General features: G+C 43.0%; 2 protein-coding genes across 8 annotated transcripts in view; both read left to right on the top strand.

The window, feature by feature from the left end:
• The window catches only part of CUL3 (cullin 3), a 49,947-nt gene extending 44,235 nt beyond the window's left edge, over positions 1 to 5,712 (top strand). For both annotated transcript variants that reach the window (XM_031596372.2, XM_031596373.2), the window contains exons 14-16: positions 2,452 to 2,638; positions 4,438 to 4,583; positions 5,233 to 5,712. In XM_031596372.2, coding sequence (XP_031452232.1) covers positions 2,452 to 2,638; positions 4,438 to 4,583; positions 5,233 to 5,364 — 465 coding nt within the window. In that variant the 3' untranslated portion in view covers positions 5,365 to 5,712. The remainder of the gene's footprint in view (positions 1 to 2,451; positions 2,639 to 4,437; positions 4,584 to 5,232) is intronic.
• A 1,736-nt stretch (positions 5,713 to 7,448) lies between these two features.
• Positions 7,449 to 15,314, top strand: FAM124B (family with sequence similarity 124 member B). 6 transcript variants are annotated; one of them, XM_090147239.1, is made up of 3 exons: positions 7,449 to 7,879; positions 12,838 to 13,511; positions 14,501 to 15,314. In XM_090147239.1, exons 2-3 carry the CDS (start codon positions 12,876 to 12,878, stop codon positions 15,029 to 15,031), a joined length of 1,167 nt encoding a protein of 388 aa, XP_090003365.1. In that variant the 5' UTR covers positions 7,449 to 7,879; positions 12,838 to 12,875; the 3' UTR covers positions 15,032 to 15,314. The 6 variants fall into 6 exon arrangements, with proteins under 6 accessions (XP_090003365.1, XP_090003363.1, XP_090003362.1 ...); XM_090147237.1 differs by having other exon boundaries at positions 9,381 to 13,511; XM_090147236.1 differs by having other exon boundaries at positions 9,369 to 13,511.
• Positions 15,315 to 15,616: the final 302 nt, after the last annotated feature.

Raw genomic sequence — 15,616 nt, 5'->3', positions numbered from 1 at the left:
CTCTGCTTTTGAAGAATTGCAGGTTGAAGTTTGTATGAATAAAAATCCTTTTAGTCTTTTTGTCATTTCAACAACGTGACTTTTTTGTGTGTGTTTTTTTCCCAATAATAACCAGTTTTCATGTGTAGAATTGGGCAAAGGCCATGCCTAAAATAATATCCTTTGTAGGTTTCAGATGGAGCTCATTTAGTAATGTTTTTAGAACTGAAATTAAATAATAGGTACTGCTTTTGTGCACAGCTCTATTATCTTCTTCAAAATAATGCATTTTTGGAGATGAGGGGAAAAGCACTGTAGAGCCACTAAGATGATCGGGGGCTGGAGCACCTCTCCTATGAAGAAAGGTTGAGGGAACTGGGCTTGTTTAGCTTGGAGAGGAGAAGACTCTGAGGAGACCTCATTGCGGCCCTCCTGTACATGAAGGGAGCATATAAACAAAAGGGGAACAGCTGTATACGAGGGTGGACAGTGATAGGACAAGAGGGATTGGTTTTAAATGAAGACGGGAGATTAAGGTTGGATATTAGGAGGAAGTTTTTCACACAGAGAGTGGTGACACACTGGAACAGGTTGCCCAAGGAGGCTGTGGATGCCCCATCCCTGGAGGTGTTCAAGGCCAGGCTGGATGTGGCTCTGGGCAGCCTGGTCTGGTGGTTGGCGACCCTGCACATAGCAGGGGGGTTGAAACTAGGTGATCATTGTGGTCCTTTTCAACCCAGGCCATTCTATGATTTTCCTCTGTCTTACATTAATTGTATAAGCACAGCTAGAAAAATGATGTGTCACAGACTGAGGGGAAAGGAGAGCAGAGGACCATCTGTTATTCCCATTCGGATTCATAGCTACACTTTTTTTTGTCCAACTTGAACTTTTTGCCTTCTTCTGAGGGAGCATATTGCAGTACAGTTCTTCCTGTGCTTCTGATTTTTAAGCTTGCTTATGATTTCTGAAATGTTTTGCACATGTTAATGGCTCAATTGGAAAGCTACAGCATGGAAAAACAAATCTTTGTTTTGCTTTCATCAAGAGCAAAGAACACATTTACTTGTGATAGCAATTTAATTATGAAAGGATAGCTTTTAGTTGTAGGTTGCCAAATGTTAATTTGTGATGAGCATGTTAGAAGCATTATGTGAAGTGTAAGCTGGATTTGGTTTATAGCCTCTACATTTACCTAAGTCCTCAGTTTGTAAGTGCTGGCTTCATTTGCTTGGTTGAATTTATGCTGATTGATCCTTTTCAGTAAGAATTTTTGGCGTGACCATCTGAAAGATTGCATCTTTGATTTCTTATTTTCTTTAATACTGCTTTGTGCTGAATCTGGAAAACAATTGTGACAATTGTTTTAAGTAAAGCAACAGATGAAGAAATAATTTGAGTTGCTTATGAAAAGACATGTTGATGTCAGCAAATAATTTAACTGTGGGTACACATCACTTCAAATACTGTGAATATTTGAATATACTCTTTAAGAATACTCTTAAGAATACTTAATATTTTCCAATCACTTGCAGGCAGTAAATATAAAAATAGTGAGATTTGGTCATGTTAGACTTTTGGATTTTCCAGCTCATTCAAAGTAATTTAAAATGATGTGCAAAAATACATTTTGACATCAAATAAAGTTAACATTACACACGGAATATTGGGTACATAGTTGCAAAATAAAGGCATGTTATCTGTCTGAGCTTTGCTGAGGTCTGGTTGTGAGATGCTGAATGGGAAATGTGTTGCAGTTAATGACAGTCTTGGCAGCCAGTATATGAAAAATATGACTTGTTCTCAGTGGTGTATAACCACAGGAGGATTATTCTCACCATTATCATAAAATTTGAGTGCACAGAAGAAATAAATATGTAATAGAACTCGGTTGTACTCTGAAGTTTGGCTTTCTGACCACTCCTTAAAGAACTGAAGTTCTGTACAAGTCTTAGCCTCTTAAGCACGGGGAGATGTTGCAGTTGTTTTTAGTCAGGAGGTCATCAATTTGAATTGTGTGCCATGGCAATGGGGAATTTTGGTGGACAATAGAAGAGCTGGATATTGCTCTTGGATCAGGTGATAGGGAAGCTGGTGAAGTGACAGTTCTTGTAGCAATTATATGTACGATGACTACTGTTCTGTCTGGTAGTTTAGTCTTCAGCTGCTGGGTGTCCCTTAAGAGTCTAAATGGGAACGTGAACTGGAGGTGTTTGCAGTTTCTAAAAGTAATAATGAACTTCTAATGAATGTGAGCTCGTTGACTGAGTTAAATTTGAAGAAGCGGCAGCTGGTCTTCCCCTAAAGCATAGGAAGACATCGTTCTGCATCCAGTATACTTTGCTTACTAACTCGTGATTACTGCTTTATAGGCTTGAAGGCTGGATGTTTTAAGCAGTCACTGCTGTTGTCTGCAAAATGTGATACTTACTTCTGCACTAGCTGTAAACTGATGAGGATATTTTTCTTCAGGAAATTCAACAAGAAACTGATATCCCTGAAAGAGAACTGGTCAGAGCCCTACAGTCCCTTGCATGTGGCAAACCAACACAGCGTGTTCTCACAAAAGAGCCCAAATCGAAAGAAATAGAAAATGGACATATATTTACAGTGAATGATCAGTTCACATCTAAACTACACAGAGTCAAGATTCAGACAGGTAAGTGGCTTTTTATATTGTCTTGTCTTTAAAGTATTTTGTCTTACAATGTTATTTTGTAAGCTTGATGTCCGTACAAGCAGAAGGAAACAAGTCATATTTCTTTGTTGTTAATGATTGTGGAGTTGGACTCAATCCTTATGTTTTTTCCAACTTGAGGTATTCTGTGATTTGATAAATCTGTGATTCTAGTTACATCAAAACAAGAATTTAAAAATGGAAGTATGAAAGTGATAGTTAATAAGCCTTCTGCTTTTCAAAATGTGTACTTCTGTCTTAAAAGGAAATGTTAAATGGGAAATTTGAATAGTAAAATTAAAAATATCAGGCTACTGACTGATTCATAAAAAGAGAAGATAGCTTCAGGTGTGAAAGTTGTTGTACTGCTGTGAAATTGAGCAAAATCTTTATCAGTATAGCAGAGTTTATTTCCACACAGCAGTTAGCTGCAGTGTCTTTGGGCCGTGATTTGGGTGGAGTTAACAGATGAGAGCAACTGATCAGCATGACACAGCTTTACCAGCTCAGTGAAGAGCTGGTTTATGTTACATATAAGTCATATTGATATCTTTAGTTCAGAAAGCTCTCTGGAAATATTGTCTGACTTGTAGCATTGCTGTAGATGCTCTTCCAAGTGTTTTGCAAAATAACTTTGTAATTTTACATTTTAAATTTACATCAAAGATTTTCTGACTTTATGTGTCTTGGTACGTAAAATACACACCATTATTGGCATTTTAGTTGTCTTTTCATGCAACGCTGGTAATTCACATGCTGTTTGTTGTGCATAATACAGCTTTGGGCTTCTGTTTAGCCTGCTATGTCCTGGGATGTAAGTGTGTAAATCCAGGGCTCCATACTTAGTATTACACTGCATGTATCCTGCTGCTGAAGCAATAGCTGGGCTGTCTTCATATACATGCACAGTGCTGTGCTCTCAACATGCTCACCACATGTGGAAAATTTCTCTGGTGAGCAGGAGTGCAGCAACCAAATGAAGGGACCAGATCTCTGATCAGAGCCCAAGAACATCACTGGCAGAACTGAACAGGAGTCTGTGACAACTGTTGGAATTTTGGTGTAGTTCTGCTTTATCATTTCACCAATCTCTGGGGTAAAGGAATATGGTTTGGAGTTCAAGGCAGTTTAAGAGCAAATTTGATACTTCTGGCTTTGTTTCTCTTACAAAGATGACTTTTAATGTATGTCTCTTTAAAACCAATAAATACTTGGGGCTTTTGAGTGAAGTATCAGTGGGAGCAGTGTGGGAAGAGGGATTGCTTATGATGATATTGGGGTGAAAAGGTGAGAACAGGGCAGGAACAAAGCATGAATAAAAGAGAGCAGAATACAAGGGTGAAACAGCTGAGATGAAGAGGATAAAGAAGATTGGACTGTTTCATCTGGCTGAGGAACTTTTTAAGTATTTAACTAGTTTATGAAGAAAGCTTTGAATCATTTGTGTGTTTTAATTAATGAATTTCATTACTTTAAAGAGAAAAATATTTAATGGGAGCATGGGGGCGGTTGTGCCTGTAAGCAGGTCTGAGTGCTGCTCAAATTTTAACATAGCAGTAATTGAATAACAGATTGCTACCTTGTCAGTTGCTATCAAAATATGCCAGAAAATGTTAATATGTTCTTATGGCTGCTTTTCACAAAAAAAAATGAGTTTGAGAATGTGAAAACTTGGTAAAGTATTATTTGACTTCTGAATGAAATAAATAGCAAAGCTAAAGCTTGCACAACATTAATTTTAACTTTGCTAAGATACTTTGTTCTCTTTTTTTTCCTTTTAGTTGCTGCCAAACAAGGAGAATCTGATCCAGAAAGGAAAGAAACAAGGCAGAAAGTAGACGATGACAGAAAACATGAGATAGAAGCTGCTATAGTTCGGATAATGAAATCTAGAAAGAAGATGCAACACAATGTGCTAGTAGCAGAGGTATATTTGTACATAGTTTTAACATGGATTTGGAAATTACTTTTGTTTTTCCATTTGATTCATGTAAGTTACCCAAGTCTAACATGGTTCTGGAGGGTTTTTGACAGATTGTAATTAATCCATCCTGTTTTTCCCATTTATCTAAAGACACCTAAATCCATACCCTGTAGTTTAGAATGTACTCACGTGTATCTGATTTTCCTTCCTCTCTTTACTGCTATTAAAATGTCATCATATTCCATAAGTACCAATTGGCAATGAAAACCACTGTGCTTAGCATGAATTATTTTTCTGCTTTTATCTTGTTGCTAACTGTTGGGTCCAAGATTGAGAGTTCCAAACTCTGCAGAGAAAGAGTGAGAGAGAGTGCTCATTGAGTTCTGACACCTTTGCAAATGGGATGTGTTTTCCACTCTTGCACTCTTCTGTGGTTGTGAAATTGAGTGTCTCCAGGTTGACCATTCTTCTCTCAAAATTAAGCAGGCAGCCAAAGGGAAAAAATGATGGGATAGTGAAGATTGATTGTTGTTTCATGGTTGTAGCCAGCCCTGCCTATGTAGAACTTTCTGATTATTTTGATCAGTTAAGATACTTAATGATCTTGCTTGACCTGTAATTTTATGTTATTGTTTTTAATGTTATGTTTTAGGTAACTCAGCAGCTGAAGGCCCGATTCTTACCAAGTCCAGTTGTTATTAAAAAACGTATTGAAGGACTTATTGAGAGAGAATATTTGGCACGAACACCTGAGGATCGCAAAGTATACACTTACGTAGCATAAAATGCGTTCAGAAAATTTGATTTACTCTTGGACTGTACTCTTCGCATGAACTGGGAAGTTCTTTTAAATCATTAATATTAAGACGACCATCTCTTCTATTAAATTACAATACATGTTCTAGACCATTCAGATCAAGCCTTTTACTCCTTTTGAGAGTTTTCAACATGAATTGATTGAGCTTCAGGCTTTTCAACGTTATCCCTGTAGAGATCATCCTTACAATTCTTTGGGAAAATGTGAATGTGCCGCGTTTGTTTTCAATACTGTATGAAAACAGAAAAATAAAAACAAATTTAGAAAATACAGCTCATTAAAAAAATAAAATTGTTGGAATTTCATTTCCCCAGATCTTCAGTGTTGATGTAAACGTGTTTCTGTAGTGTTGCTTAGCACTTCGCGCATTGTATAAGTTGGGTTAAAAGAACAACCACAACTGGTAAGACAGAATTCCCAGTTATATTGCTCTGCTTCAAATGTTTCTTTAACTAGCCATGTTTAATTTAAATATTTGGTAACCTTTTGAAGACCCGAGAATACAACTTGAGCATGTTTCACTCTTCCAGCTGCACTCATTGTTTGAACAACATGAATCAGCAATTACTGGGGGCTCAGAAAAGACCATAATAATTTTGACTTTCCCTTCTGTAATTTGAGTTCTTCTAAATTATACTCTAGGTTTGTTCTGGTTTCTTCATAGGAAAAAGGAAAAGATATTAGTGTGTATAAACTGTATAATAATTTTTGCTGTTGTACTCACTGCTGATGGTGGATTGTACAGGGCGATGTTTTTATTTCACTAAATGTAGACAAAATTTTAAAATAAATGGATCTAGTGTACACAAACAATTCAAGTGTGTTAGAGTGCAGGAATGGCAATATTTGGAACTAAATACTGTCCTCCGGGGAAGCATACTGGGATTATATTTTGTCAGTTAATACTGTAGATGGATCTGTAGCCCCAGGGTTTCCCATCATAAGTACGTATTTCAGGAGATTAAAGTGAAGCCAGTGTGCACTATTTGCTTTTAAAAATGCATTTTAATCATGCAATAAAAAATGTTACTATAATGAAACTTTCAGTTCTTAAACCAAAGCTTTTATCCTTTTTGTCAGCATGCTGCTAAAATAGATTTAAAATTGCAGTTCAGTGGCACTATTATTCTCATAGAATTTGTTTGAAGCGTGCATTGTACTGCAGAGTTTTTATTAAACTGTTTTTCTGACATTGCAATGCATATTGCATACTACACAGTTTTTCTGCTGTAAATATTTGTTTTAATTTGATGCTGGTTTTGTTTTGGTTCACGTTGTTTTCATCTATAGATACTGAAACATACTGGGATGGACTTCCCAAAATGTGGAGCTGGAGGTGAAGCAAAAAGGAAGTTGGTTGTAGAGCACTACGGTACTGCCAGATTATTTCTTCATTAGTGATATTAAGCAAATGCACTGTTGTGTGATGTAGCAGTTCACCTGAAGTGTATTTTTGATAATGTGTCTCCAGTTTCACCCCTCTCTACAGCCTGTTAAGATGGAAAGCCTGGCTGTTGTTCAGTGGTGGGTTGCTTCTAAGGAGGAGGACTGGAATTGGGATGGTTTCAGCACGATTTATTCTGAGGCCTGTTTTGTCTTTTTTATAAAGGCTTTATTGAAGTTTACTAAATAAAAATAAGACTTTTCCCTAACTCATGATTTACGTTCAATTAAGTAGAAGGAAGGTAACCAAAGAGGAGCTTAACCTGCTACTGTTCACGAAGAATCCAGCTAGGTCATCAGATTCTCTAAAATGAATTCGGGGGCAATTATTAAATGTCTGTATGTCTATTTTCTAGTGACATTAGAAAACTAATAATTGTTTAGCCAGTCTAGTTTTGGATTGTGTCTTAAGGTCTTCCTAAAATTGTATCTAGTTCTTCCATGCGTTGGTATGAGGGCTTTCTTTTCTGTGTATCTTAGTCCTAATAGCATTCATGTGACAGTTTTATTTTAATGCTTTCCTGTGTGCTTTTCAGGAAGGAGGGAGTTCATAGCCTTTTCCCCTGTGGTTTAGAGATATTAATGTTGCTAGCCACGACATTTGGACTTTGTGCTGCAGTTGTAATTTTGCTGTGCATCAGCTGAAGCTTTCTGCCTCTGATTGCTTTGCTCATGGCAAGCATGAAGTTAGATGTCACAAGCCTGAATGTTAGATGAACAGCTGTCTAGCTGTTTAAGGGGTTGATGGGTCTGATTTTTTTTATCTTATTTTTTTGGCCAGCTTTGCACGCTAGAGTTGCTAAAGGAATAACAGATGGTGATAGCTATTTCAGTAACAAATACCAGAATATCATTTCCATTTCAAGTTTAATAGAATTTTGGAGACACTAAATGTTCAGGAAGGGACTTCTACTGAAGTCACCTTTTAGAAATGTCTTTACCATTGAATAACCAGATCACAATACCAAGGAGTTCAAGATGGAAATGTGAAAACTTTGATCAGACACTTTTGAACAAGGTATCACTGACTCTGCTTAAGGTGAGTTTGATGCCTGTGCCTTTACATTGTTTGTGTACATTAGTGAATCATATGATTCTAGGATTAGTGAGATTTTTTTAGATTCCATAGTAGAATTCTGCTGCTCCTTACCTGATTTCACTTTTGGTCTCTTTCTTAGTTCACCTTTAAACTTACTTGTATCTTAGTTTAAAGCTCATTAATAGGTTTGCATGATCACATTTATGAGAGTAATTATTAGTAAGTTTGCTTTCCTTGAGTTAATGTACAGGTAAATGCTGTTACAACCTATTAACATGCAGTTTTATTTTTCAAAAGTTTTAAAATGAGGAGTAGATTTCAAGTTTTATATCTATTGGAAGGTACATATATACACAGGTTCATTTTAAAGGGTTGAGATTATAGTCATGTACCATTGTAACAACAAAAGCATTGAACAAGATATTTTGGATGACTGGAATCTTTTTATTCACATATGTCATAAGCAGCTAGCAAGGTGCCTGATAGGTGGCATGTATATGGTAATGTAGCCTGCTAAGATGTCTGGTTTGGGTGGTAAGCTTGCACAAAGGGTTTCTTGTCAAAAGCAGCAGAAAATGGGACTCCTTGTGAGCAGTCTGTTGCCTGTCCAAGAGTGTCCGGAGCCTTCCCAGCTTGTTCTGCAGCTCCTTGACTCTTACTCATCACTGTGATTAAAGGTGAGGTGGGCTCTGAGCATTAGCTTCCAGTTCTTAGAAACAATTCAGGGTTAGGAGGAGGATTTGCCAGCCCAGAGCTAGGCTTGAAGTAGCATGTGAGGTGGTGTTTTTTCTGTATGGAAGTTTTCTGTTAGTGATTCTGGTGTCTTGGACAGTAAATGAAATAGTCAGTGTGATCAGTCTGAAACACGTGTTTAAGCTCCTGTTTTCTGGGATGTGAAAAGGAAGAGCAAAGGAGAGATGAGATTTTAGCAAGGAACTGACAAATAATATACAGAGGAAACTGAGAACGCTGTTCCAAATGGCAGGATATAGCTTGTCATTTTCAAGTCACTGATTCTGCATTTAAAGCTTTTCTTTTGTTAGCTGCAGTAAGAATTGTGCTATAAAAGTGCAGTGTAGATGTGGTTCTACCCAGGACAGTTATGCTGTCTCTCCAAGTGGGCTGTTAGTGTTATTGTTCCTTTGTTGGTTGGTTTGCTTTTTTAACCTTTATTTTAATCCTGGTTATTTACGAATTTCATGAGATTGGTACCTGGAGCCTCAGCTGTGATCACTTTGTATTTATACTATAAAAGACACAGCACTGGCTCTCGCTTTAAGCAGCCTGCCATTGTATTTACATCTAACAAATTTCTTTATTTTTACAAACTTTGAAATGAAGCCAAGTTTTTAAGGGACAGCATTTTACTAAAACTTCAAGAGAAAAAAAAAAAAAAGGAGTAGAGGGAATAGCGAGGTCTCAGCTGTGCTGGAAATGTATCTGTTGAAAAAGGCTGTAGCCTTTCTGCTTTCTGCTGTAACAAACACAGAACTTGATTCAGCATGGTCAGCTCTTCAGAGCAAAGCAGTGGCTGTGGGTCCTTTGCCTGCGTTTCCAAATGCACGCCTGTGGTGCCTGCCATCCCTCTGCTGGGAGGAGCTGATACCACAGGCTAAACTGCTGAAGAAGCCCCCTGGCATCACAGTGGGTGAGTGTGAACATGGAGATACGTCTGACTTTGCCCAGGTGAGTGTTTATGAGTCCAGAGAGAGAAATCCTGTTTCCTGGCAGCTCGTTTATCAGCACCCAGTGTGGTGTGGCCTCTGCTCATGTCTGCTGCTGGCCTTGGGAGGGTTTCTCTTGAGTCGCCTTCAGCCACGCTGAATGTAAGCTCCTTACATAACTCGCTAGATCCTATGTGTCTGTGCCTTGCTGAGGCTGCCTGTTCCCCGTCTGCCCCAGGAGGAAGCTCAGGAAACTCCTTTTTGTTTGATCTCTTGTGCACCTTGAAAGCCTGTCTGCTGTGTGCACTGCCTGGCGCAGTGTTTCCTAAGGCTGAGCCTTGAGGTGCTGTGTCCCACTGACAGGAGGAGCTGTGGCCGTGCCGGCCTTCCCCTTCCTGCTCTGGTTATGGCTCCGTTTTTGTCCTGTTTTCTGCTTGAATTCTGATTTGCTGTGTGTGAGCTCTGTTTTCTGTGTCTAGCTGCTGATAGATCCCTGCTGGATCCTCTTTATTAGCTCGTTAAAAAGGAGAATTAAGGACTACTTGGGAGAGAAGTCCCCTTTTGTCAGTGCAGTAGGTCAGACTGCCTTCCTCCTCTGGCCGCTGGGGTTTTACTTTCCTCAGAAATAATGAATCTGGGGGCACAGCACCTGGGGCAGGAGGCAGACTGCAAAGCTTATGGTGCTCAAGTAGGGCCCTACTTCTGCTTTTTGTTTTGGTGCTGCTGTAGATAACTGTCATTGGCCTCGGTGCAGAAAGAAATTGAAATTGGCAGAAAAAAAAATTCTCTTAAAAGCTAATGAGCCCAAGACAGTGCCTGGATTTAATGAGGCCTGCTCCTGAGATGCTGAAGTAATTCAGTCGCCCTCCTGGAAGTTAATTACCTACAGTGTGCAATGCCTGAAACCTTGCCATGTTGCTTCGTTACGGAAGTTACAATGAACTTATTAAATCCCGTGGTGCGTCATCAGTCCTTGGGTGTCAGCTGGAGTGAAGGGCTCAGCACCTCAGAGGGCTGGGAGCAATCAAAGAGCTCATTATGGAAAGGAGTTATAATTCTGCTGTGCCCTTGCACCATAGGACTTGAAACATATCACAGACTCTGAGCCTCACACAATGCAGTACTTGTTAGCTGTTCGCATTGGGCACTCATTTATGCTGGGCCTACTCATGCTTATACTGTGCTCGGTACCTCTCACATGCTTTTACCAGGTCAGCTCTCCACAGCATGCTGTACCCTGTACCGTGCTGCCTGGCGCTGCCATGTGCGGATGGTGTTCCGGGGCACTCTGTGAGTGCAGGCTGATTTTGCACACAGGGCTGAGCTGCTATTTTCCTAATCTCTTACAGCAATCTTTCTTGGCATGCTGGGTAGGTCACAATGAATAATGTGCTTTTCCGCTTGGCAGCCAGACTGGAAAGCTGGGGGAAGGGGAAGCGGAGAGAAAGGCAGGAGCTGCTCACATTCAGGGCTAGTTCAGACTCCACTCTTTGAAGGAGAGATGCCAGTGCCCTTCTATGGTCTCTGTGGGGCCACCTGGAAGCCAGTTTGGCTCCCACCAGCTGTGCTGGGAGCTGGAGTGGGACTTGCTGTCTGCAGCATTCCTGAGCTGCCCTCATCCCAGCTCACAGCCCTGTGGCTGCCCTGTGAGCGTTCATATTACAGGCACTGCCATTTTCCCCCTGCGCTGCTGCTGCCCTGCAGAACAGCCAGGCTGATGTGATGTGAGCAGGGAAATGGGGGTGAAAGAGCAGCGCAAGTGATCGATGGGACTGCATGGGCACACAGTGTGATCCAGTGCTGGGAAATGCCTGGGGAAGCAAGCAGCTTGTCCTGCAACAGACTGAGATTCCACCAGGTGAGCACACATAGCTGGTGTTGTCCATCCCATCAGTCCTGCTCTCCGTAGTTACCTGCCCTGTCATCTCGCCGTGTCCCCACAAGGTACCCGCAGGGCTGGTGCCACCTGGCCACACAAGTATCCCTGTCTGCCCCGCCATGGACAGTGATCACCTTGCTGCCCACTCCCAGCTCAGTCCTGATGAGCTCTGAGATTTGGTTTTCCTTGCACAGGCAGAATTCCCATTTTTCTCACCCGCAGGAAGGCAGACGACTGCCTGCCTCTTTGTTTTCTTCCCTGTAGCAAAGAGTTGATGAATCACTTCCTTTTTCTATATTTCAGTAATACCCTGTGTTGTTCAGTGCTCACATACAGCATTTTAATGTTTTGAACACTCATAGCCTTCACTCTTCCTGCGATTGTCCAGGGGTTGGATATTTTTGTCTCTGTCCCAACAGTTACAACTTGTTGGAAGTGCTGCAGGTAGCTTTGTCTATGTCAGTACAAGCTGAACTTTTAAGTTCTTACTGTACTTTGGTCTCATGACTGTATTTCTATTACTGAGTGCCATCTTTAAATAAAAAAAATCTGAAGCACAGATCCTTGTACCATTAGACCCTGGAGATTTTCTTCAGGTACATACAAAGCTAGGGCTGTATTTAATTTCAAAAAAAAATAGCCCAAGTTCAGCATTCTGAATAGCAGACCCTTCCACATGCTGGGATTTCTGCACAGCAAGTTGCTGCCCCGCGAGGTGCACAGCCCTGAGCCTGGGATTCTCCTGCAGCGCCTGGGGCCAATTCATATGGGCCCTCATTGTTATCTCTCCTGTTCACATGGGTTTTTTTCCCTTTGTTAGTCCACTTTCCTTCCTTGTTTTTAAAGAATAGCTTATCTATGTGCCCCAGAAGGGTGTGGCTCGGGGAGATCACAGCAAGCTGAAGTGCAGCAACTGGCTGCAGGAACACACGCTGAGGTTTTCACACACTGCAAGCACCCGGAGATGCGTGCCGGTGGGAGAGGACTGCATTCCTGCTTCAGCCCTCCACCACCCCGCTCCAGGTGGGACAGAGCCACTGCAGCACAGCAGTGCTTCAACACATCGGCAGTGTGCACCCAGTGACCAGATCTGGGTCATACTGCTGGCTCAGATGTCCATCTGCATCTGAGCTCTGATGTGACGTGAGCAAACTGGGGCTGGTCCCGTCACACCATGGCACACTTTCCTGCCTTGTGCACGTGTGTGCAATCCTGTCACCTCACTGCGTTGTTGCAAAGCTCCTGAGTGAGCGAGTTCTTTCTCTGCCTCAGAGTGCAGTGCCTGCATTGCTGCCACTCCAAACGCTGCAGGAGGAAACTCCTATTTTTGGTTTGGTTTTGTTTGTTGAGGAGAAGCTTTATGATGGGTGACAGAGCAGAGCCTCTGATGAGTGTGCATCTTCTCGCCAACTCAGGATACTCGGCGTTTCTGCAGCAAGCTCTGGATCGGCTCATGGAGTGGATCTGCCCAGATGTTCGACTTTTCTTTGTGTCTGAGCGAGCTGCTCCACTGAAATACTATGAGAGGTACCAAAGGAGAAACTGCAGCTTTCCTGGGATATCTGTCTTCCTTTTTCTGCATGAGGACCTGGGAGAAGAGCGGATTCTCCAGGTCCAGGATCTCCTCCAGCAGCCACCCTGGCACTACCAGTGTGTCCCGACCTGGGCACAACGTCTTCCCCACACACCAGCTCCTCAGGACTTCTATGGCCTAGACGACCAGATGCCTGTGTGGGGCATTCGGCGGGTGGGCTGCAGCCCCGAAATCCTGCGTGTGACCCTCTACTGCAGCTTTGATAACTATGATGATGCAGTAGGGCTGTATGAGATGATCCTACGGAAAGAAGCAACCATCCGGAAAAGCAATTTCTGTGTCTTCATGCTGTATGCCACTAAAACCGTTGCTGTCCAGCTCTGCCTGAAGCAGCTGCCCATTGGGATGGCTGCTGAGCCCAAGGAGTCATCACTTTTGCAGTTCAAGGTGCAAGAAATGGGGCAGCTGGTGCCTCTCCTGCCCAATCCATGTATTCCTATCAGCAGGACCAGGTGGCAAACACAAGACTATGAAGGAAATAAAATTCTGCTTCAGGTATGTGTGTGCATGGTGCTTGCAGACGAGATGCCTTTTTCTTTTTTTTTTAATTCCAGCAAAGAGCAGGACTGATTCAAAATGGAAATTAAGGTTTTGCTTGTCCATATTTTGTTTTTAATTCATGAACTCAGCAATCACCTTCCAGTGCTATGATGTCATTGATAAATGTGAGCACAGATCCTTAGAATGCTTGCATATTGTTAGTGCCTGAAGAAGAAAGTATAGTACTTTTTTTGACCCACTGAGTTCACCTTTTCCCTTTCCTGCCTAAATCAGATGATAGCAGCAGCCTGTTCTCTTTCTGATGTGACCTTATAAATGCTTCTGAAAGCCGAGTTTTAGCACTGTACCATCCCAAACCAGGTGTTTTGCAAGTACAGCGCTGATGCAACATCACCCACAGTAGTTTTGTAATTGCAGTTGGGCAAAAGGGCTAAATAAATGCCGTGTGAAAGTCAACCCCTTTCTGCTGTGGTGCACAGCTCTGAGAGTGTGTGAGCACAAATCAGATCAGACAAAGATGGTGCTCACTGTGATTATACACGGGAGCAGAGGGAAGTTCAGCTGTGTGCTCTTTGCTTTGGTACAACTCCTCCCATCTCTGGCCTCTTGGGTTGCTATTTGGCTATATTTATTATTATTTGGGTATTTAAATTATGTAAATATATGTCCTGTTTTCTTTATTTTCCTTTCTTGGTGAGATCACTATTACAAATCAGCCTGCCTATTCTGTTTGGCCTACTTTTGTGCTGCTCTGCCTGCACACCTCTCTCCAGGACAGCCTCAGCATGTGCCTCCCACCAGTTCAGTGTCACCCATGGACCTGTTCAGGGATGGGTCGGAGTCCTGAGTGGTTGCAGTGGCTCTGGAGCTCCAGGTGGGGCCTGCACTCCAAGTGCCTCCCATCGCAGGGGGCTCAGAGTGCTGTTGCCTGAGTAAAGCTAGCACCGTGCTTTAAGGGAGTTCTCTCCACCTTTCCTCAACAGGTGCAGGACAGCTCCAAGCAGAACGAAACAAACACTGGGCTTCCCAACCGGCGCAGTGCTGTCAGCGTTGAAGGACTGCCACGCAGCCCCATCGCAGCTCCTCTCCCTGTTGCTCTGCGCAGCACGGAGCAGGGAGGCCAGCAGCCCTGGACCTCGAGGGGCAGAGTGACATCCGTGCCAGGCCAGGCCCTCTTCGGCTCTTCCTGGGGTGCGGCGGTGCCCTCCCGCCACGTGCTCACAAGCAGCAGGCAGCAGGAGGGCTGGCCGTGCCGGCCGGTGGCAGAAACCGACGTGGACACGGGGCTGGCTGTGGGCAGAACTGCGGGCTGCCGCTGCTCGCTGCAGCACGGCCTTCTGCAGCCATGGCTGCCGGGCGCGGCCTGCACCGCCCCGCACTGTGCACGGCCGCCATCTTCTGTGGCCAACAGGAGGAAAGGAGCGGGGCACGGGGCTCCGGGGTCCCATGTGCAAACATGGAGAGCCAGCCCTGGAACCAGGCCTGAGGAGGAAGAGGAGGAGTTCTTCATATGACTGGAAACAAGTGCAAGTCGAGTTGTATCGACATGATTTTGTCTGGCCGGGCTGTGCTAGGCTGTGTGCAGGGCCATGGAAACCTCAACTGGGTCTGAAACAACAGAAGAAGAAAGGCTGCGGGCTCAGAGGGACTGCTGAAGAGCAAGCAGGGCAGGAGAAATGGAGTCATGCAGGAGCAAAGATGTTGAAATGATATGTGCTGCTGCTTGCGGGGTGCAGGCAGTGTGTGATTGCTTTCTGCTTATTTCACTGGACGCTTAACAAAAAGCACACAAACTTACACCCACGTTTTCCTGTGATCTATAAAGGTAGTGCCAGAGAGAGGTTTGGTGAGCTGGGAGGGCAGTGTAGCAGAGCAGAGTGGCTGTGCTGCAGTGGGAGGGAGGAGAACAGGTGTGAAAGCCTGGGGGCACCAGTCTGGCTGCGGGTGTGGAGGGGCAGTGATGAACTGATAGTGGCTTTAAACAGGCCTTTCACTATGACCAACGTGTGAAGGGATGGGAGCCCTGCTCTGGGTGTGGGCATGAAGGCACAGGGCTCTGTGGGGCCAGCACTGGCAGGCACCAGAAAATGCCATCCCTG

Source organism: Phasianus colchicus, chromosome 10, assembly GCF_987193195.1.
Source record: "Phasianus colchicus chromosome 10, bPhaCol1.hap1.1, whole genome shotgun sequence".
In the NCBI taxonomy this organism is placed as follows: Eukaryota; Metazoa; Chordata; class Aves; order Galliformes; family Phasianidae; genus Phasianus; species Phasianus colchicus.
Note: the sequence above shows the minus strand (reverse complement) of the source record. Positions and strands in the feature narration are given on the sequence as shown.

What these genes read in the sequence shown, in the direction of transcription:
- FAM124B (XM_090147237.1), top strand. Translation starts at nt 12,783, where the DNA reads ATGATGGGTGACAGAGCAGAGCCTCTGATGAGTGTGCATCTTCTCGCC. An exon ending in GAAATAAAATTCTGCTTCAG is followed by an intron (nt 13,512 to 14,500) that starts GTATGTGTGTGC and finishes TTTCCTCAACAG; the next exon opens with GTGCAGGACAGCTCCAAGCA.